Source organism: Gigantopelta aegis, chromosome 13 (assembly GCF_016097555.1).
Source record: "Gigantopelta aegis isolate Gae_Host chromosome 13, Gae_host_genome, whole genome shotgun sequence".
In the NCBI taxonomy this organism is placed as follows: domain Eukaryota; kingdom Metazoa; phylum Mollusca; class Gastropoda; order Neomphalida; family Peltospiridae; genus Gigantopelta; species Gigantopelta aegis.
In genome coordinates this window covers 9,867,881-9,892,374 of record NC_054711.1, presented here as the reverse complement: position 1 = coordinate 9,892,374, position 24,494 = coordinate 9,867,881, and the positions used below count along the sequence as shown (strand labels likewise).

At 38.4% G+C, this 24,494-nt stretch overlaps 1 protein-coding gene across 1 annotated transcript in view; it reads left to right on the top strand.

The window, feature by feature from the left end:
• The first annotated feature begins 1,000 nt into the window (after window positions 1-1,000).
• Window positions 1,001-24,494, top strand: part of LOC121387456 — a 29,830-nt gene continuing 6,336 nt past the window's right edge. Inside the window, exons 1-4 of the mRNA XM_041518575.1 lie at window positions 1,001-1,094; window positions 11,009-11,099; window positions 16,123-16,298; window positions 21,993-22,084. Of these exons, the coding sequence (XP_041374509.1) occupies window positions 16,179-16,298; window positions 21,993-22,084 (212 nt within the window). The 5' untranslated portion in view covers window positions 1,001-1,094; window positions 11,009-11,099; window positions 16,123-16,178. The remainder of the gene's footprint in view (window positions 1,095-11,008; window positions 11,100-16,122; window positions 16,299-21,992; window positions 22,085-24,494) is intronic.

Below are 24,494 nucleotides of genomic sequence, written 5' to 3'. Positions count from 1 at the left end.
GCAATTTCTTGATCATCGAAGTCGTCAAAGTGGTTTGTAGTTTAGATTAAAATATGCAGATAGAAATTGTCTACGTAGTCTGTTATAGATTGAACATTGGAGTAAGACATGTTCAGAAGTCTCAATAGGATGGCCACAGACACAGACTGGATTATCAGAGATAAATAGTATAAATTTATGTCCGTTAAGGTCGCTAATACTTAGGCGAAGACGACAGTGTCATATTTCAGATCGCCTCTCACACGTGTAGAAATATGATGCAATTTTAATTTTATTTGCATTTAAATGTTTTGTAAAGCAACTTATGAATCAATAATTTTTACTTTAGATCCACTCTCAACTCTAAAGATTTTTTTAAAGATACATATGTCATGTTAAACTTTGGCTAACGTTCTTATCATATGATCAAATGAACCCTCTATCATTTGGGACTTATATGTTCTGATACTTAATAAATGACTTTCATCTTTGTGGTAGCAGCATACTGTTTGTATCTTAACTTTGCTATCAAGGTAAGGTAAAGGTAATTCAAAACTTTGTTACACGTTCTTTCACTTGCATTTTTAATTTGTAATTCTTTCCAAGGATGGCTTTCATATTTGTAATGTTACAGTCGTTTTAAACTTAATTAAGTTAATACTTGCTTTTGGCTTTCAAATCTTGTTTATGGATTGCTTTAATATTTTGTATATATTTTCACGAAGTGATTTCCTTTAAACTGAACATGTCTGTTCATAAATCACATACCTGAGCAAGGTAGACAGTTGTTAAAAAACAAATATTTTTTAACAGTTTTAAGTTTCATTGTCATTTTTTTCAGATAACTGAACTATATGCATATCACCATGAAACGTTTAATAGCAAACCTGGTGGTTTGGTTGCTGATCTATATTTGTCTGCGTAACATTGACGGATCACGTCTTAGTGTTTATCGTGCTGAAGAATTTACCGGAGCGGCGCATGAATACACGAAATCTTTCCAGAACGTGCAGTCGGAAATATCGTGTGCCGCTTCCTGCGCCAGAGACCCGGATTCTTGCAAAACCTGGTACTACAACGCACAAGAAGAAACCTGTCGCATTCAAACTGCTGTGGTGAGTGTCAAAACATTTTATTGTCTATAAAACAGACGCATGAAAATTTAAGACTGGATTTCCATACGTACATTGTTCGTCATCCCTTGAGGTGCTCAAGTACGTAGGGGCGGGAGTAATCTAATTCTAAAAAAAACGAAATTTGAGATTGCCGAAGGCACATAAGCCGAGTGTTGTGCGGGTTATTCGGGGGTTTGCTCTCCAGAAAATCTCAAAATAACTTCATGAAACATGGGGGGGGGGGGGGGGGGGGGGGATTTAGCTCATTTGGTTGAGTGCTCGCTTGTGGTGTTTGAGTCGCAGGATCGAATCACATCGAAAGATCAACTGATTGGGTTTTTGTCGTTCCAACCAGTGCACCGCAACTGGTCAACGGATGTGGTATGTGCTGTCCTGTCTGTGGAAAGGTGCATATAAAAGATCCCTTGCTGCATTAGGAAAAATGTAGCGGGTTTTCTTTGTTGACTACGTGTCATAATTACCAAATGTTTGACATCAAATAGATTATTAATTAATCAATCATTTCAATGTGATCTAGTGGTGTCAATAAACAAAACAAACTTTAAAGTTTCATGAAACATGGTACACATATGAATCTAGTGGTCTGGTAGTTCCTTTTGCTATGAAGGAGCTTTAATTTTTTAACATTTGTGTTACCATGGAAACTAATGTTCTGTCCGAATACTTGAATATTCACTCACTCGCTACTTTGGTATTTGAAATAGTCGAAAAGTAGAAGAAGGATATATTTTATTTAACGACGCACTCAACACATTTCCTTTACGGTTATATGGCGTCGGACATACGGTTAAGGACCACACTGATATTGAGGGAGGAAACCCGCGTTCGTCACTTCATGGGCTACTCTTATCGATTAGCAGCAATCTATATTTTATATGCACCATCCCATCGACAGTCGTGATGCACTGGCTGGAGCGAGCAATAGTCGAAAAGTATTTTCAAGTATTCGAATATCTGGAGTGTTTAGGTCAGATGGGGAAAATAACTAATGAAATGGATAATGCGGTTTCTTTTAATCATAAGATCGGTCATGCATGCCTGTAACATAAAGTATATATCGAGTTTCAAATTAGAGTATTAGTAATGACGTCGTGCGGGTGGCTGGAATTCATAAAACAGTATTTTCGACAGTACAGGCACATCTACTCTAATCAATATGTCGATTTGTAATCCTATATACAAGAATTAAAACAAATCTATGCGATCAATCTAATTAAAATTAGCTCTACTGGTTAATAACTATTACCTGTGGATCTAACAGCAACCCGTTGGAGCTCATGTCCAGTTGACCTTTCACCAATCAAAACCTTTCTTGCAGAATCATGCCAGTGACGTGAAAAGAATTTATTTGAAAACTTTTTGGAATTATGCCGAGGGTATACGAAATGATTCGGGTGAATTACGAAGTATGCCGGAAACTAATTTCAATATAAAATTTTAATATTGAACTTTCGTTTCAAGACGGAAAAAACACAGATATTATAACCATAAAATATATTTATCCTAGTACAAAATTCAGAGTTTATAACTGCACTTTTGCTCCTGTGTTTTAAATGTTGAAATAGGCCAACAAGTTCGCGAATTACTTAAGCGGCAATCTAATTGAATTGGAGTTCGGCTATATGAACCGCGGCCGTAACAGCCAAGGACAGCGTATGTAAACTTAATGCAACATGGTTACGATTATTATTTAATCCCGTTGCCATAGAAATGAATCAACGTTCGGTCATAGTGTTAAATAACTATCATTATTTTAAACACCAGTAATTTAAAATGTGTTGAGGCCTCAAACGTGTTTTTTTCATACAATCTAAATGAAACGCCCATAAAATAAATAATATTGTGGTATATTTAGGACATACCGTACATATTTTTTCTTACTTTTAAAGATACTGAACTTCGACTTATATCTTGAAATCTGAACATGTTTTGTCGAATGCTACATTTTCCCATTAGTAGCAAGGGATCTTTATATGCACACTTTTACAGACAGGAAAACAAATACCACGACCTTTGACCAGTTGTGATGCACTGTTTGGAACGAGGAAAAAACCCCAATAAATTGAATGGATCCACCAAGGTGGTTCGATCCTGCGATGCAAGCACCTCAGGCGAACACTCAACCGATTGAGCTAAATCCAATCCACGCCCAGCCAAAATAGGGAATTTGCAACAGATGAAGACATACTTGATGATGAGAGTTAAAATGTTGAGCGCTCCACATAATAAATCAATAGTTTTTCCAGTAGCAGCAAGGGGTCTTTTACATGCACTTTGATAGGCTTTTGATTTACCAGTCACGAGACACTGGTTGGGACGCGAAAAAACATTAAGAAAATCTACTGAGTAGATTCGTTCCTGTAATCAAATAACTCTACCGACATCTAGATTCCGCTCCCTAAAGGTAATAAGTCGAAATCAAGTCGAGAGTTCGAGAAATAAGTTTGTGTCCTAAATACTCGTAGTTTGCAGGGGGAAAAAAAAAAAAAAAAAAAAAAAAAAATATATATATATATATATATATATATATATATATATATATATATATATATATCTACGATAATAAACGAGTTACAACACATTGTATTTACGGTTATAAGGCGTCAGACATATGGTTAAGGACCATACAGATATTGAGAGGAAACCCGCTGTCGCCACTTCATGGGCTACTCTTTCCGATTAGCAGCAAGGGATCTTTTATATGCACCATCCCACAGACAGGATAGGACATACCACGGCCTTTGATATACCAGTCGTGGTGCACTGGCTGTGACGAGAAATAGCCCAATGGGCCCACCGACGGGGATCGATCCCAGACAGACCGCGCATCGAGCGAGCGCTGTACCACTGAGCTACGTCCCCCCCCCCCCCCCCCCCCCCGAGCTATTTGAGGTTTTTAAAAGGTTTATTTTCGATACATCCTACATCGGTTACACGTCCATGTATATAGAAACGATGTAAACTACTTTACTGTTCTGGGTATTGCTTTAACTTTGTATTTTATTCACGGTTCACAGATAATTTTCAAAACCCAAAATTCTATATATTCTGTAATAAAAAAAAATCTGTAATGAATTACATTAAACTACCATTTTATTACAAGTTTAACACTGAAACCAGAAAGACGTAAACGCAAACGCTTTAAACTACGTGACGTTAGTGTGTGTGCTTTGCCAAATCATCATGACGTCACATTTAGTACCGACAAGGTGGTTGGTTTGTCGGCGTAGAATCATCCAATAGTAGTCTACGTTAAACCAATGCATGATATTTTTTCATGTTTATTTTCCCCGTTATGAGTGTCTTCTGTATATATATATATATATATATATATATTATATATATTGCAGTTCAGCAGTCGCCTAAACCGGACCTACGTAGTGATACGGTTTGCGTTACGGCGGCCGTATAAATAGTCTCGCCAGATAATTTTAGAATTTGTCTACTACCAAATAACGTTATAAAAGGCGAAGTGTGATAAGTCGATATTTAAATTATTATTTACAGACGAAATGTCATCTGGACATGGGTGTCCAGGCAATGTTGTTAAATCTACTGGTAGACCAGTAGATCTTTTAATCAGATTGCTCTGCGATAAATTCATACAATAGTAGTTTTTCGGATATTATAAAACAGTTTTAGGCATCAATTTTATACATTATTCAAAACTAAATTTTACTTCATAACTTGTTTGACGAGACTATCGTACCAAAATAGATACTGTATAACCAAATTGGCTACGTCAAGTTTAAGATTAACAAAGAAACAGGTAGATGGTTTAATATTCCTAAAGAAAACATACTATGAAAATCTTGTAATCCTGATATTGGAGATAAATACTATTGCTTATTAAACTGTAAGTATCCAAATATTGCAAACTGAAGAAGAAATTGTTTTAGAAGTAATCCCAATGGGGTTACAATTAAGGTATGCTGTGTTGGTGAGTTCCGTTATTATTGGGAAACCTTGCTTTATTTATGAAAAAATCTAGTCTTGTGAACTTGTAAATTGGTGTTTTTTCCGTCGAACATGTCAGCTATTTTGATTAAGTATCCGGTGTTCATTGTTAACTATGTGTTGATGCATGGTCTTGTCATATATGTTAACTATTTTTTGTACCACGCTTTGGTGTCGGTCCCTTTGATTTTACCCATGGTGTATCCCATAGTTAGACCACGGGCGTGTCTGGCCTAAATTTTAGCGATTGCTGAATGGCTGAAGAAGGTTACGCCTACAGGTCACATATAGTTCATCAGGAAGTAAATTGGAACATTGTTTTAAAACGTAACACTTTCACTAACATTACTAATAAAGCTACAATATAAATCTGTAACGGAGGCGTGGTACAAGCTAGTTACATCATCCTTTTTCGAGAGTTTTATTTAGTTAGACCACGGTTATTGGGGCCGTTGAGTGACGGGTGTAATAGATCTCGGGCTACGCCCTCGATCATTACACCCATCACTCAACGGCCGCAAAAACCGTGATCTAACTAGACAAATCTCTCGGAAAAGGATGATGTAACTATTAGTGAACCAGCCAAATATGGAAAGGCCTGTAGAATTTTTTTTAACGGCATCGTTTGTTAATAGCAGACATCCATGTGGAATCAATCATTCATAGGATGACAAAAATGATGTGGGTGGATGTAATTGTCATTTTGAGTTTCAAGGTCATTTTCAACGTCATAAAGGTCACCAAGGTCAAAAATGGTGTTTTCGCAGGTTTATTTGTCTAAGTAGTTTATAATTGCAGCAGAAGCATGATAATTGGCACAAAAAATAGTTTTGAGGCATTCTTTAAATCCAAATAAGTGAACATTTAAAAATCCAAGATGGCGGCCACTTTTTCAAAGATGGCGGCCATTTTTCCCCAAATGTCGGTTAATTTTGTACATTTTGACATAACTTTGCATATAATCATCGATTTGAGTGACCTTGGTGTCTATTTGTATATTTTCAAGCATGCTTAAGCCATTTATGCTATCATAAATCCTCTCCAATGGAATATTACCAGTGCCATTGACCCGCTTGTAACAACCACAGGGATGCTGCCAATTCTCCAGGCACCAGCAGATGACAATGATACACTCACAACAGTAATAAACTGCTTTATGGCCATTTCACACCACATGGGCCAGAAGCACACAATCATTACTGCTGACCAACCACTGTACAGCAGGGGCAAGGAATTGGTGTGGGCAAATCCCAAGTTTGAGAATGTCATATTTCTCATGGGAGGACTCAACATCTGCTTCAACTTCCTCAAAAGCATTGGCCAACACATGGACAGTGCAGGACTGGATGACCTGTGGACTGAGGCAGGTGTATATGCAGCCAACACCACCGAGACCATGCTGGATGGCAAGACCTACTACCGTGCTGTCAGAGGACATCAACTTACATACGAAGCTCTTTGGCACCTCAAGTGGCCAATGTTCAAGTCATGGCTGGCTGAACATGGCCATGAACATGATGTGGCAGTTGAAGAGTTCGCAAAAAGTGTAGGTCAGGTGTTCAAGAAGCACAAAAACACTGACCATAGAGGAAACCTCTACACTGCAATCGACCAGCTGTCAGATGCACTTCGTAATGAAGAGGTACAGTCCCTCATGGAGAAGTCTAACCAGGTGCACTCTGACAATCCAAACTTCATGTTGTGGTCAACGTATATGAGCATGGTTGAGATCCTACTGGACTTCATCAGAGATGAGAGGGATCGCAACTGGATTCTACACCTAGAAGCATTCACTGCGATGCTGACCTGGCTCACAATATATGACCACACAAACTATGCACGGTGGGGGCCAGTCTACCTTGCAAACATGAAACTCCTCGAGAAGACAGCACCAGAGGTCAATGCAGAGTTTCTTGAAGGAAATTTTGTAGTGAAGTGGACCAAAAGGCGATTCAACCAAGTCCCTGTTGATCAGGCAACTGAATGGATCAACAGGGCATGCAAGATGCATAATGGCATCATCGGCATCACAAGACATGACCAAGCCAGAGACAAGTTTTGTGTCACATGGTCAGAACGATCACACATTTCACAAGAAACCAGGTCACTCTTCAACCTAGAAGATGACGACGAGGAGACTGTTTTCTCCCGTTCTGATAGTCTTCCATCTCGAACAAGGCGTGATGCTGATGACCCCTGCGTGTGCTGTAACCTCACCGTGGTGCAGGGGTGTAACATTCTCTTTGAGAATGGCCAATACAGCACAAAATTGAAGTTTTGAGTAAGATTCAGTATCCGTAAGAGTCTGTGATATTTGTGTTTTTGCACAGTTCTTTACACTGTTTTTGTTTATGTCTTGAATTTTTATATTGATGTTGATCATCATTTTATTTATTTGCATTACCATAGTTTGACACCCAATAGCCGATGTATTTTTCGTGCTGGGGTGTCGTTAAACATTCATTCATTCATTCATTCATGATGCTGATGATGTGAAGAAGCTTGCTACGCAACTCCGAGGATTTGATGTGTTCAGGTTACACACAAAATCAGCAGAGGAGGATGGGGACATCTACTCAGAGACTATGGACATACCTCTGCTGTCCCTGGCCACCAAAGACACTGCACCAAGTGAGGTGGTCAGTGATCTCTTAACTGCAGAAGAGAGAGGAATGCAGGCAGTCATCACCAATGTGAAGGAACGACTAGCAGAGGGAACCACAGGATTTTATGATGCACTAAAGAAGGATCACTCAAAGACTTTCGCTGACCTGTACAAAGCTAAGGTGTGTACTACACAGAATATAGCGAAAACAATCAAAGCTGACAGGAAGCTACTGCAGCGTCTGCTCAATGTTGTCATCGCAGGTCGAACAGTAGAAATGGTGAAGGTGCTTAAGCATGAGCTGTCTCCATTCCCACACTCATTAGCAAAGCCCGGAGGAGAGATGAACACAACATCGAAGGCAGACTTGATCAGCATCTTGATGGGTGGAATTCACACTCCCTGTGATGTTCCGGATGCTGACATGAAGACCTGTGTGCTGATTGATGGGCATGCACTGATCCAGTCCCTTGGGAAGTCCCATGGATGCCAGACCATTTGGCGACCTAGCTGGTGTGTTCATGCGAATTGCAACACGTCACTTTGGAGAACACATAACCAGAGTTGATGTTGTGTTTGATCGCTATATAGGAGAGGACTCAATCAAGGCAGTAACACGATCAAAGCGATTGGGCAAACAGAAGCCAATTCGCAAGCTTATTGAAGGACCACAAGTCCCACTCCCACAGGTATGGAGCACTTTCATTGCCTTGGATGAAAACAAGGCCGATCTTGCCCGGTTCTTATCGGATTTCATCATGGTAAAAGGTAAAGACCTACCAGAGCGATATGAGATGGTGACGGGAGGCGGATTCATCAATGATACAGAGGAAAAGTCAACAAGAAGAGATCAAACCAAGCTTTCGGGAAACCACGAAGAAGCGGATACGAGGTTAATCCTGCATGCGTGTGAAGCAGCTGACAGAGGATATAAACGAGTACTGGTCATCTGTAGAGACACAGATGTTCTGCTGCTTCTGGTGCACTTCATGCCTGTAGTTGAAGTGTGGATGATCGCTGGGACAGCCAAGAAACGGAAATGTTACCCAGTACATGAGGTATCTCAGCGACTTACACAGCCTGTAAGGGACAAACTACTCAGCTTCCATGCACTGACAGGCTGTGACACCACTTCAGCCTTCAGTGGTCATGGGAAGAAGTCCTGCTGGAAAACATTCCAGAAGCACCCACTTCTTGTCAACGGAGTTGGTCGTGATGGAGAGCTCGCACCAGTTGAAGAGTTTGTGTGTCACCTGTATGGCACACCGGAACAGCCAACCACCAATCAGGCCAGACTGCAGTTGTTTGGTAAGGCAAAGAAAGGTCTGGAGATGTTGCCTCCAACCAGAGATGCCCTGTAAACTTTACGTAATACGTGCCAACTACCAGGCTAAGATCTGGTTGCAAGCAAATAAAGAACACATAGATGTTCCACACCCAGTAGCCACCACGGCCTGGAAGAAGGACGCAGAGTCTCTGACAGCAGTCTGGACAAGACTTCCCCCTATCCCAGATGCCTGCTTGGAACTGGTGACATGCGGCTGCAAGTCCAAGTGCAAGACTGTCCGATGTTCCTGCTTCAAGAAGAACATGCAGTGCACTGCAGCATGTGGATGTGATATAGTCGGTTGCTGCAACCCAGCTGGACAATAGACATCATTATACTTTGCCTTGTTATATGTGCATAGACAATTGTGTTAAAATAGCTTCAAATATGATAATTATATATGTAAGAGGACTAAAAAGAGCACAAATGGTTTCATCATACGCAAAAACATACACATGGACACCAACATCGCTCAAAGTTAGCGAATCTTCTAAGTTATGTTCAAAAGTGTAAAAATGGCTGCCATCTTAGAACGTGTGGCCGCCATCTTGGATTTTCAAATGTTTACTTATATGGATTTGAAGAATGACTAAAAACTATTTTTGTGTGCCAAGTATCATGCTTCTGTTGCAATTATAAACTACTTAGACAATTAAACTTGTAAAAACGCCATTTTTGACCTTGGTGACCTTTATGACCTTGAAAATTACCTTAAAACTTAAAACTGACAATGACATCCACCCACATAATTTTTGTCAGCCTATGAATGATTGATTCCACATGGATGTCTGCTATTAACAAACAATGCCGTTAAAATGCTTTGGCTGGTTCACTATATAACTTACACCGTCATCTCGTTACATATTGTAATGTGTTGTAGTGTTGTTAAATAAATCCATCCGAATCTGTTCAGTCGGCAGTTCAATGGGGGACTCGAAATAGTTTACAGCTGAGCACTGTCAAAATTTTACATTTTCTAGCAAAAAAACAACAACAAAACAACAACAACAACAAAACAATAATAACAACAACAACAACAACAACAACAAAAAGCGCAACATCAAATCAAACAAAAATCAAAAACATGTGAACTGATCTGGTGGTCTGTGAGTTCCCGGCGCATATTTGTTTCGGTCATACAGTTTTAGTGTGTTTCGTATTTTGATATTTATAATACAGTATTTATAATTTTAAGAGGTTAACATATATAGCTAGGTTAGCTGCCAGTTTTTTTTATTTGTTTTCTGTTATAACTTGTTTGTTTGTTTGTTGTTGTTTTTTTTGTGGGATTTTTTATTTTATTTTTTTTTATTTTTTTTTTTGGAGGGGGGTATTAAAAGTATAGTACACAATTCAACCTACAAAAACAAAACCCGTTCGTTTGATGAGTCAGTTGTTGTTTAGTTGGTATTCGAATATCTTCTCATTATTTCCATCGAATATTCGAATACCATTTTCAAGAAAATAGCTGAGGTAATAATGTTTTCTCCAGACATAAATTTGACAGTAAATCGTTCACCCTCTGTATGTCGTGATACAGACGTTCGCACCCCTGAGTGTGCACGTACTTGACCCATTCATTTATTTTGAAGAAAGATCATCCACCTCAGTCAGAGTACTGTCAATGTACTCTGACGGTATGCCACATTTTGGTGGAGAGTTCTCATCTCGAAAAGATATATTTGAACAAATAACTGTATTACAATTTCTTCGAGATACCGATTTTCATTATAAATTTTAATATTACCTATCTGTGATAGTTGTATTGTTGCACAGTACTTTACACTGTTTTTATTTAACTGTTGAATGTTTTAGTTGATGTTGATCATCACATTATTTTTGCATTTACCATAGTTTGACACCCAATAGCCGATGTATTTTTCGTGCTGGGGTGTCGTTAAACATTCATTCGTTCATTCATTCATTCATTCATTCATTCATTCATTATTTCCCTGAGTGTGCAATATTCCTCATGTTATAATTATCGTCATACCTTATTTTCAGACTGAAACTCACCAAAGCCAAGACGGCTCGTCTCATGATCAGACATCGTGGAAACAATGGCGCTTAGTGCACCCCAAGCCTGAAGAAAAAGGTGGCTAACACAAATCTCTTTGGTCACAGTGTTAATATTTTGTAATGAATTTTTTAAGTACCCAGGTAGTCAGGAAAACCTTACATTTAATCTCATATAACCTACTCTTAATTAAGGTCTTTGACTGTTTATTTCAGTGATACGGTGTGTGTGCTTTATTTTCGCTTTTTTTGTTGGGGGGGGGGGGGGCGGGGAAGTTATTTCTACTGATTGGTAGCATACAGAATTGCTTTCACTAAAATTAAATACGTTGTATAGAAACCTGGCGCATCCCACATACAGGACAATACATACCACAGGCTTAATTTGTGCCTTGAACGAGAAACAGCTTACTGGTTAAAGTTCACATAGACGTGAAATGGCGTTACTTTACATCATATCGTATTTTACGGAAACCTGTATGGTGTCCAAAAAAAAGACGTCTTTTTTTCTCTCGGCTGATTTTTAATTAGCATAGACCTTATTGGTAATGTATCTGTAATTATTGGAGGAGATTTTAATGTACCTATGAATTATGATATTGATACATTAAATTATTTAAACAGAAATAATCCTAAATCACATGAACAAATTGAACTAATGACTTCAGATTTAGATTTAATTGATGTTTGGAGAGAATTGCATCCCGATATCAGACGATTTACTTGGAGGGGTCCAAATAACAAGCAAGGTCGACTGGATTACTTTCTTACTTCTTCTGATCTTCAACCTTTTTTAACTGGCGCTGAAATAGATGTAAGCTATAAATCGGATCATTCGCCTGTAAAAATTACCTTTCAATTTATTCAACACGAACGTGGTAGAGAAACATGGAAATTTAACAATAGTTTATTACAGGACATGGAATATATTGAACTTATTAAAACATGTATAAAAAATACTATAAAGCAATACCAAATAGAAGGAGATGATCTAGATGAACCCAAATTTTCTATTAATGGTCAGCTTCTTTGGGAAACCAATAAAGTAATGATACTGGGTAAAACTATATCTTACTCATCATTTAAAAAAAGAGAGAAAAAAATGGAAAGGAATTAGAGTTGGAAAGAAAATTAAAGCAGCTTTACGAAACTAATAATTCACTCGGGCACACTTGTAACGACATTAATGAAATGGAAAGGGAATTAAAAGAATTAAGAGAGGAAAAAGTAAAGGGAATGATTATTCGGGCTAAAGCAAAATGGAAGGTAGAAGGGGAAAACAGTACCAAATATTTCTGTAATTTAGAAAAACGACACTACATCGAAAAATAATCCCAAAAATAATACTTGAGGACAACAGGAAATTAACAAACTAGTTTGAAATTATTAACGCTCAAAAAGAATATTATGAGACGCTATATGAAACTAGGAAGGTAAATATAACAGAAGACGGTGAGAACACTTTTTTTTAAACAATGATAATCCTTTTATTATTTTTTTTAGACAAAGACAAAAGTGATAAATTTGAAGGATTATTAACGTACGCAGAATGTAGTATTTCATCGAAAAATATGAAAAATGGTAAATCTCCTGGTCTTGATGGTTTTACTGCTAAATTTTACAAGTTTTTTTTGGAGAGATTAACATGTATATGTGATATGACGTTCTTTAAACTATGGTTATGAACATGAAAGTTTGTCCGTAACACAAAAGCAGGGAATAATTACTTGTATCCCAAAAGAAGGAAAACCCAAATACTATTTGAAAAATTGGCGTCCTATATTTCTACTCAATGTTGATTATAAAATTGCATCTGCAGCAATTTCTAATCGAATTTCAAGTGTTTTAATTGATATAATTACTGAAACACAATATGGTTTTATGAAAAAGCGATACATTGGAGAATGTACTAGGTTAATTATGGATTTACTCCAAAAAACAGAGGACGAATTCTTCTTCTTTTAGATTTTGAAAAAGCTTTGGATTCTTTAGAATTGTCTTTTATTAAACATGTTTTACGGTTCATTGGTTTTGGTCCGTCCATTGCCCAGTGGTTCAATACTTTTTATGGTGATGTTTCGAGTTGCATACTAAATAATGGACATTTGTCTCCTTTTTTATGCTGATGATACATCCTTTATGTTGGACGACACGGAACAGTCAATGAATAGAGCACTTCTTTTAGTAGACAAATTCGCCGCGTGGTCTGGTCTGAGAGCAAATTTTGATAAAAAACACAAGCTATATGGATTGGGGCAAGACGGGGTTGTAGTATGGAATACAAACAAATATAAAAATTATATGGAATCATGATGGGAAATTTAAACTTCTCGGTATTAAATACAATGTAATGCAAGTTGACAACTATTCTAAGAATTTTAGGGATAAATGTCAATCTTTAAAAAAACCCTCTTAAACGATTGGTCTTTCAGAAATATATCTATAATTGGAAAAACAACTGTAATAAAATCACTGGCATTAACAATTTTAATTCAAATCTTGACAGTCCTCCCAGATCCACCATTTCATTATTTAAAAGAATTACAGTCCATACTATTTAATTTTATATGGAATGGAAAAAATTATAAAGTTAAAAGAAATTTACTTATAAAGGAATATGAAAAAGGTGGCCTGAAAAATTTAATTTTTGCATAAGGACTGCTATAGGAAAGTAATATCTAGATTTAATCAGTTTTGGCAGGATGTATTTTCATGTTGGGCTGAAGTTCAATAAAACCCCACCACAATCCCACAAGTAGATCATGTAGATCAGACTTTAAACTTTTAGACCATCGTTCAAAATTGTATGTCGAAATTACCCCTTTTTTATATATTATTAAATAGTCCGATCCTCTCTTCTTTCGGCCGAGCAGTCAATTCATTTTATTTTTGGCTTGTACATTTTTTTTTTTTTTTAAATTTTTAATCCTACTAAGTTCTTTTACTAATTGCTATTCCCCCCCCCCCCCCCCCCCCCCACACACACACACGTTAAACTAGTTATCTATCTATCTAATTTCTTTTTGACTGCCCAATCTGATGGAGCGACCAAATTTAATGAATAGAATTATTTTTATTAATTATATTAATTAGATATGAGCATCAACATTTTAAAGGCCCACTATTTAAGTTTTGGATGTAAATTTCGAAATTGTCCCCTTAATTTTTTCTGTCCCGGAGCAAGTCACTGGCTATCCAGAGAAGGCGCCGGGACGGATATGCTCGAAACTCTAGTGGTATATAAGCATGTACAAATTATTCGCACTCGCATTTCTACCTCAATAACCTCACGGCAAACTTCCATTTGTTAAATATGTTGTAAGATCTATTTTCAGTCAGCCAGTTCTTTCATCATTTCTAGGTCACGGCAAACGTCCATTTGTGAAATATGTTGTAAGATTTATTTTCAAGTCAGCTTGGTCTTTCATCATTTCTAGTCACTGATAATTTTCGTTTGTGAAAATGTAGTAAGATCTATTTTCAATATATTATTATTATTTTATGTTTGTTTTTTCATCATTTCCAGCTCAAGGCAGACGTTGTTGTAAGATATATTTTCATTCAGTTCTTTCATCATTTCTAGTGCACGGTAGAGTTCTGTTTGTGAAATATGTAGCAAGATCTATTTTAACTCCGTTCTGTAGTACTTTCTAAAGCACTGTAGAGTTTCGTTTGTGAAAGATATAAGATATATTTTTATTCAGTTCTTTTATCATTTCTAGTACACGGTAGAGTTCTGTTTGTGAAATATGTAGCAATATCTATTTTAACTCCGTTCTATAGTACTTTGTAACGCACTGTAGAGTTTCGTTTGTGAAAGATATAAGATACATTTTCATTCAGCTTATTCTTTCTTTCATCATTTCTATTTAACTGTAGAGTTCCGTTTGTGAAGAATGTAGTGAGATCTATTTTAATCATTTCTATCTCACTGTAGAGTTCCGTTTGTGAAGGATGTAGTGAGATCTATTTTAATCATTTCTATCTCACTGTAGAGTTCCGTTTGTGAAGGATGTAGTGAGATCTATTTTAATCATTTCTATCTCACTGTAGAGTTCCGTTTGTGAAGGATGTAGTGAGATCTATTTTAATAATTTCTATCTCACTGTAGAGTTCCGTTTGTGAAGAATGTAGTGAGATCTATTTTAATCATTTCTATCTCACTGTAGAGTTCCGTTTGTGAAGGATGTAGTGAGATCTATTTTAATCATTTCTATCTCACTGTAGAGTTCCGTTTGTGAAGGATGTAGTGAGATCTATTTTCAGAGAACTTGTTCTTTCATCATTTCTATCTCACAGTAGAGTTCCGTTTGTGAAGGATGTAGTGAGATCTATTTTCAGAGAACTTGTTCTTTTATCATTTCTATCTCACTGTAGAGTTCCGTTTGTGAAGGATGTAGTGAGATCTATTTTAATCATTTCTATCTCACTGTAGAGTTCCGTTTGTGAAGGATGTAGTGAAATCTATTTTCAGAGAACTTGTTCTTTCATCATTTCTATCTCACTGTAGAGTTCCGTTTGTGAAGGATGTAGTGAGATCTATTTTAATAATTTCTATCTCACTGTAGAGTTCCGTTTGCGAAGGATGTAGTGAGATCTATTTTCAGAGAACTTGTTCTTTCATCATTTCTATCTCACTGTAGAGTTCCGTTTGTGAAGGATGTAGTGAGATCTATTTTAATCATTTCTATCTCACTGGAGAGTTCCATTTGTGAAGAATGTAGTGAGATCTATTTTCAGAGAACTTGTTCTTTCATCATTTCTAGGGCGGGACGTAGCCCAGTGGTACAGCGCTCGCTCGATGCGCGGTCAGTGTGGGATCGATCCCAGTCATTGGGTCCATTGAGTTGTTTCTCGGTCCAGCCAGTGCACCACGACTGGCATATCCAAGGCCGTGTTATGTACTACCCTGTCTGTAGGATGATGAATATAAAATACCCTTTGCTGCTAATCGAAAAGAGTAGCCCATGAAGTGGCGACAGCGGGTTTCCTCTCTCAATATCTATGTGATCCATAACCATATGTCTGACGCCATATAACCGTAAATAAAATGTGTTGAGTGCGTCGTTAAATAAAACATTTCTTTCTTTCATCATTTCTAGGAGTTTCTTGCAGAGTTCCATTTGTGAAAGATTTGGCGTCAGTTGTAGGGCAAATTATGAAGTATGACGGAACCGTTCTGTGCAAGCCCGACTTCTGCTTCTTCGAGACGGAACAGGCAACAGAATGCAAAACAAATGGTTGTGGTGAATGTAAGCAGATTGAATGGAGAAACATGGTAATCTAGGACAGTGGTTTTATATTTCGTTTATTTTCAGTTCAACTTATTGTCCTGCTTATATCCAATTAAGGTTCAATCACGCTGTCCTAGGCACACACCTCAGCTATATGGGCTGTCTGTCCAGGACAGTGGGTTAGCTGTTTGTGGTTAGTGAAAGAGAAGATGGTTTTGTGGTCGTACATCTACCCACTGAGTCGTTAAAATTTACTCTGGGTGGGAGCCGGTACCTGGCTGCGAACCCAGTACCTACAAGCAAAATGTCCTACGTCTTAACCATAACACCACCGAGGCCGGTGTGGTTCATCTATATGTCATGTCTGTCCAGGAAAGTGGGTTAGTGGATAGAGAGAGAGAGAGAGAGAGAGAGAGAGAGAGAGAGAGAGAGAGAGAGAGAGAGAGAGAGAGAGAGAGAGAGAGAGAGAGAGAGAGAGAGAGAGAGAGAGAGAGAGAGAGAGAGAGTGTGTGTGTGTGTGTGTGTGTGTGTGTGTGTGTGTTAGTGTAGTGGTCTTATACCTACCCATCATGATTGAGTAGTTAAAATAGACCATTGATATATTTCTCATTCCAGCATTTGTATGTTTTATCATGTCCGTGAATATAAAGGATTCCTTAATTGGTAATAATGGAATGGGCTTCCTCTCTAAGACGGTGTCGTTCCATTTGGTCGAATTCCCAATTCGAAATCTAGATTAACAAACGTACTTCTCTGATTAACCCTTTGTCGTTTATAGGCACTTTAGTTGTGCTTGGATGGAAATTATATTTTGGTGTCGGATGAAAATAGAATTTCATACTTTTCATCAGTATAATTTTTATGAACCCGTTATACCACAGCAATATATATTATACAGTCCATGTCTAAATAAGGCAAATTGTAAAATGCCTGATTCACTCAGTCAATTTACAAAGTGCCTGAAGTTTCCAGTCATCTTACAAATTGCCTGTAAAATTAGCCCCTTTATTTGACAGATTGACTTAAATGAGTCAGATGAAAACAAATGAAGATAAGGTATATCATTATGACTTATTTATTCAGAATGATAGACGAGTTGATGTGAGAGTTCACAACTCGGTACAAGTCATGTTCATTCCTGTCCAAGATCACCCCATCAGATTTCGAGGATCACCTTTACCGCGGTCTGTACCGAGGAATTGGAATAGTCACGTTATCTCCGGGATTTCCAGCAACATTTTCAAGTCAGTTGCGTTTAGCCATTCTTTCTGCTTGTGTCAACTGTCCATCAGCTGCTCTTTTACCATTCAGCTGAATGGTGTCATGCAGCTTTTCGATCTGGCCTGTGACTTCAGAGCTTTGAGGATAATTTACTGCAGTGGAATCAGAAGGTGTTAGTGCATATTTAAGGTCATCGTCAGACACGAGTCGCTCTAGGATTTCACATGGACGGGATGCTGAACGTAGTTCAATTCGTGCATCACACCCGAAAAGAGCCTTGCATGGGGATTGTTTTACTCAAAAATGGTATCTGTTGTTTTTCTGAAACTGTACAAAGCGAAGTCTAGTTGGCCAATCTGTTGAGTCGATGAAACATGTCCGTAACGTCGCATTTGACCCATTCAACTGATCCCTGACTTTGCGGATATCTGAGTTTACCGTGGACTATCAATAGATCAGGCCATCTTAACTTGAGCTCGGTGATGACTGATGCTGTGAACTGACTGCCGTTGTCGCTCTGGAGAATAAAAAGAAACTATCAGTACTTCAGCAGGACGTTTGGATGTCAGAGGTCGCAGAACACAGTATTGTGTCAAATGGGCTTGGTACCCCATAATCCAACAATGAGAATCTTTAGGCATGGACTGCATGTCAGTAAGATCAACCTGTCCACGAGGACCAAAGTCTTTGGACAGAATTGGTTTTACAACCACACCCTTGGTTGTAGCACTCTTACTTTTCTTTTGACACTCAACACAAACAGATTTATAAAGATCAAGGGATTCTCTGGTGATATTGGCATACTTGTTTAAATGTTTTATCATCTTATCTCGGCCGCCATACCCAGTTGAAATGTGGGCACGCTTTATTATGTCAAACATGCCATCTATATCAGTGAAGTAGACGAAATCTTCAAGATCTCCCTTTAGTTTTGGTATCAACGTTTCAACATCGCTGCATTGGAAAATGCGTATTGAAATACGCATTTTGTATTCCTAGCATCTAGGTACTGGCTTCCCAACATATCTCTAATCTTCAGTAGCTGTATTGTTACATTTAATTATATGTGGTGATTGCGAAACAAACGAATGCCAGTTAAGGACACAATGTGTTAGTCTGTGTGATTATAGTGAACTCTCACATCAACTGAACAAAAGTGCCCAGAGCTAATTGGCTGGTACTCCTAAAAGGATAATCTGTTAACAATATTAACAAGATATTTGGTCTTTATTGTCTTTCATTCTGTTTAAATAGATCATTGAAATATACATTATCTGCAATTTTTATCAGCTCATTCATTTAAGTCAATCTTTCAAATAAATGGTCTCATTTTCCAGGCAATTTGTAAAATGACTGGAAATTTCAGGCACTTTGTAAATTGAGAGTGAAATTCTGAATCAGGCAAGTTATCTATCTATCTATCTATCTATATCTATATCTATATCTATATCTATCAATCTATATCTCTATATCTATCTATCTATCTATGTATCTATATCTCTATATCTATATCTCTATCTATCTATCTATCTATGTCTCTATATCTATGTATCTATGTCTCTATATCTCTATATCTATATCTATATCTATATCTATATCTATATCTATATCTATATCTATATCTATCTATCTATCTATCTATCTATGTATCTATATCTATCTATATATATATATATATATATATATATATATATATATATATACAGTCGAACTTCGTTAACTCGAAGTTGAAGGGGACGACGAAATAGTTCGAGTTTCAGGGAGTTCGAGTTTTCGAAATTCGTACAGCAGACCCCAAAGTGAAACTGCATTTTAGTATTATCATTTCGTTGATATCGGAAGACACGTTTGCTGCTCCATCCCTGTCCCCAACACACAGATGTTAGCACATTCCTTCTGTGCATATGATAAAACTAAGTAAATATGGATGACAAGAAAGCATGACTATTAACCGATCTGGCTATCCCCCCGTTGCTGGGTCCTTCCCCAGATTGCTCGATCTCTGATGTATCAGTTTCTAACATAACTAAATGACTAGTGGGCAATGGGCAACTATATTTACGTGCCCCTATCCACGAAGGTTCAGGCACGCCCACTACGGATTTAGCCTCTGACTTCGCCAGTGACCAACTCCGGAGCAGGGGGGGGGGGGGGGGGGGTAAGTTTGAGGTGGGCAGAATTTGGAAGAAAGCCAGTTAGTAAGTAAGTCCAGCGAGATCGCGGACCAAATAGCAGACACCAAGTGAGGCCTAGCTGTGATTGGCTGAAATTCGATTCCTTGGGAAACTTGTCAAAAGTCTAAGTCTGCAAAATGAATCCAGCGAGCGCGGACCGACTAGCAGACACCAAGAAAACCTCAAGTATCACCGAGTGGGAGCCGTGTTCTGATTGGCTGAATTTCGATTCCTCGGTGAAACTTGGCAAGTACTTGAGTTTACATATGATATCTGCGTCCAAACCTGTCTGGACTAAAAAGTTAAACCAAAAGTTAGTTTTGACTGCTCGACCGAAATGGTTTTAAGGTGATTTGAGCAATTTAGACGGACTGCCGAAAATAAAAGGTTACCGACTGTTTACAAAAACAAAAAAAAGGTTAAACAAAACTTTTTGAAATGACGGCCTAAAAATTTAAGTCTAGTAAAGTCCATACTCACGGAGGAAAAGGAGGTTGGTAGGAGGTTGGCGTCTACGGCGAGGACAGCCAGACTCTGGAATCGAAGTTGGGCAGGAATTGAAGAAATTCCGGGGTCCCTAACACCTTGGCAGCCTTAGGATACTGCTCCCCTCCGAAGATCTTCTTCAGGATTCGATGGATTGATACGTTATCCATCTGGGTGAGCAGCAGAGCCTGGTTGTGGAGTTGACCCTTGCAGTATGTAACGCAAAGACATTCGATTCCGTCGTTGAGCCTGATGACGTGGCTTTCCAGCTGTCCATCGCCGTCGGGGATCTGTCGGTATCCCGGGATGTGCGGTGGACAAATAAATTTGTCCGGGTGGGTAATGTTCGTCCGGTAACATTTGCCATAGCGCTTGTCCAGGTGGCCGTGAAGCGTCCAGGCTTTAGTGCCTTCCACTGGTTCCGCCCCTTTGGGGGCGGCGGCGGTTGTTGAGGTGGATCTCTGCTGGTGGTCGCGGTTGTCTCAGCTTTCCTCTTTCCAACGGCAGATTGGGCCGAACTCCGGGCGTGCTCCTCCTTGGCAGCACGGTCTAACTCCGGAGTTGAAGATGATAGGCGAATAGGGTGCCTGGCCGCAAACTCCGGGAACATCAAGTTGAACGGTGCTGGCGGTGGCGTAGTCGGCCGTGTGGTGTCTGACTGGAGCTTGTTCGTCTTCTTCCGCTCGGTCGCAGGCTGGGCTGGGGGCGGCTTCACAGAAGGAGCCGCCACCAGCGGTTTAGCCGCTGGCTTTGCCCCCCCCCCCCCCCCTGTTCCTTCCCTGGCGCGTGTTTCCTCTTCCTAATCCTTCCTCTCTTCGGAGTTGGTGGGTCTCCGTACACCAAGGTCACGAAAGCCCGTGACCCGGTGTACGATACCCGGTACTCTAACAACGTTCCATAGGACTTGAGTAGTTCCCCCAGGGGGGGGGGGGGGGGGGGGGGGGCAGATGGAGAGAACAAGGGCTGACGTCCGTCTTCATCGAGAAGTAGAATGGAATGTAAATGACTAGTAATGAATCATTTTGAATTCAAACTTAAGTAGCAAATAACAAATTTGACATGATTCACTCGTTTAAGAGAAAAACCAAACAGCGTTAATTGTTATTACAACAGTTCTTTGAAGATTACAAGACTATCCGTACTTTGTGTAATGAGGCCCGCTGCCGTGTACAAACACCGACAACCAAATACAGGCATGTGGGATCATTTCATTCCGCATAGTCGGCCATCTATTATTCTGTAACTACCGCGTGTATCATCGATAGCCGAGACCAGTCGGGGCACTCACGCTTGGCTTGGGTGACAATTCATTTTTCTTTAAAGTATTACCGGTACATATATATTATTATGTCTCTCTCTTTGGACCTGGTGTTGACCACTTTTGAAATATGCCCATATATAACCACATAGACGTTGTGTAAAATTTGCTGCAGTGTTCTTAATATCACGCATCCTAGTTTCAACTCATTAAAATGAACACGGTTAATTTACAAACCCGTAAGACGTTTGGATAAAATTACAACAGAGTGAAACAAGAGACCGAGGCATCGAAATGAGGAAATACTCTTACATATAGACCAGAGGGCGTCTCCATAACCGGTATTTCTCAGATGTACGTGCAAAAACAAAATGTATTTCGTGGTATTAGAAACACTAGGATGACCACGAAACAATTCTGATCTACGGAAATGGATAACCTGAACAGTAAAATCTAAGAAATATCTGATTTCAGTAACTGTTATAAAAAAATCCCAACCAGCTCTAATAGTGAAAAATACGCCGTAGTGTCTATCATTTAAAATCTAGAATCTGTTACTTTAAACAAATAAACAAATCAACCTTTCGTACTCTTTACAGACTGAATCGTTCGTTGTGAAGCTACCTGCGCCACTTCATCCTGGATGGAACATGACCTGGAGAGCAACTCAGCAAGTAATAGGAAATGGAAGGTGAACGCATACGTATTAATTTACAGACAAATGGAATTTGTGGGTTAGTACAGACAAATGCAGACATGCACGCACGCACGCACACACACACACACACATACACGCACGCACGCACACACGCACATACACACACAGACATACATACCCAGACAGGGGTGGGGCTGACAGATCGAGGGTGCAAAGCAAAATTCCTAGGGGGATCGGGGATATGCTTCGCCGTAAAATTATGAAAACTAGATGTCCTGAAATACAATTTCCTGCATTCGACAAGTAAAATTCACCTCTGGCTTATGATTTACTAGCAATAATATTTTTGTCCGAACCCCACCCCTGGTCCGCCGTGCCTGACACCACATACACACGAACAACACACGCATTCGCGAAAAAAGACAAACCAGTATCATTTTCAATATCGTATCTATGCACAACGCAGTCAAAAGGATGCTTTCACATAACTGCTTCTATGTGTCACTGTCAAGGTGTTTGCCAATAAGAGGACTGCCACTCCCGAACATTTGCTTCGAGAAAGACATATCTAAAGGGACATTCCTGAGTTTGCTACATTGTAAGATGTTTCCGACTAATAAAATATTTCTACGATTAAACTTACATATTAAATATATTTTCTAGTTTAGAATATCAGTGGCTGTATATTTAATGTGTTTCTGGTCGTCTTAATATTTGTAAGACGCCCAAATTGGATTTTGTCTTCAAATAATTTCGTACGTACGAAAAGATATATTTTAGGAAATAAAATGAAATTTAACCTAGTACAAATATTAGAACGATCAGAAACACGTTTAATATACAGCCACTAATATATTATGCAGAAACATAATTTTGATATGTAATTCCAATCGTTAAAAAGTCTCTGTTAGTCGATAACATCTTAAACATTGCAGCAAACTCGGGAATGTCCCTTTAATACTTTATGATATTTAGTCACATGTAACATCCCTAAACCGTGTAGCATATTGTATACTTTATGATATTACAGCAGGTATTTAGTCACATGTAACATTCCTAAACCGTGTAGCATATTGTATACTTTATGATATTACAGCAGGTATTTAGTCACATGTAACATTCCTAAACCGTGTAGCATATTTTATACTTTATGATATTACAGCAGGTATTTAGTCACATGTAACATTCCTAAACCGTGTAGCATATTTTATACTTTATGATATTAAAGCAGATATTTTGTCACATGTAACTTTCCTAAACCGTGTAGCATATTTAATATATTATAATAAAGCCCACTGTAGTTGAGTCATTTGTGGTAGCAGACAGTTTTACTTCTCTCATAGAGGCAGGACGTAGTCCAGTGGTAAAGTGTTCATTAGATGTCTAGTTGGTCAGGGATAGATCCCCGTAGGTGAGCCCATTGGGCTATTTCTCGTTCCAGCCAGTGCACCACGACTGGTACACCAGAGGTCGTGGTATGTTCTATCCTGTCTATGGGATGGTGCACATAGAAGATCCCTTGCTACAAATGGAAAAATGCAGCGGGTTTCCTCTTTAAGATTATATGTCAAAATCACGAAAAGTTAGACATCCAATAGCCGATGATTAATACATCAGTATGCTCTAGTGGTGTTGTTCAACAAAACAAACTTTAAATTTTACCCATCTCTTTTCCTCCATGTTTTTCTTTCACTCGGTGGTTGTTCGTAAGACGCGCGCGCCTTCGTCATCATTTGATGTATACGTCTCAGACCAATGGCTATAACTGCTTAGTACGGCAGAGCTCTAGACTACAGGACCCAATTTCACTAAAAATCGTAAGTTACGTTTTACACGTAAACGTAAATCTACGACTGAAGAGCGTTTCACAAAAAAGTGTAAACGTAAGTTACGAGTAAAGTTAGACGTAATTCTAAGAGTGCCATCGGCCACAACTAGTGGTGCACGTAAATGTTTGTTTTTGTAAAGCGTTTAAAGGGACATTCCTGAGTTTTCTGCAATGTTTAAGATGTTATCGACTAACAGAGACTTTTTAACGATTGTAATTACATATCTCATATATTTTTTTTGCATAAAATATTAGTGGCTGTATATTAAACGTGTTTCTGATCGTTCTAATATTTGTACTAGGTTAAATTTAATCTTATTTTCTGAAATATTGTTTTTTCGTACGTACGAAATTATTTGAAGACAAAATCCAGTTTGGGCTTTTTACAAATATTAAAACGACCAGAAACAAATTGAATATACAGACACTGATATTCTAAAGAAGAAAATATATTTAATATGCAAGTTTAATCGTAGAAATATTTTATTTGTCGAAAACATCTTACAATGCAGCAAACTCGGGAATGTCCCTTTAACAAATTAACTTCCTTTAATAATCCAGCGACACCCAGTTTTGATACCTGTGTCATTTGATCTAGCTCAATCGGTTGAGTGC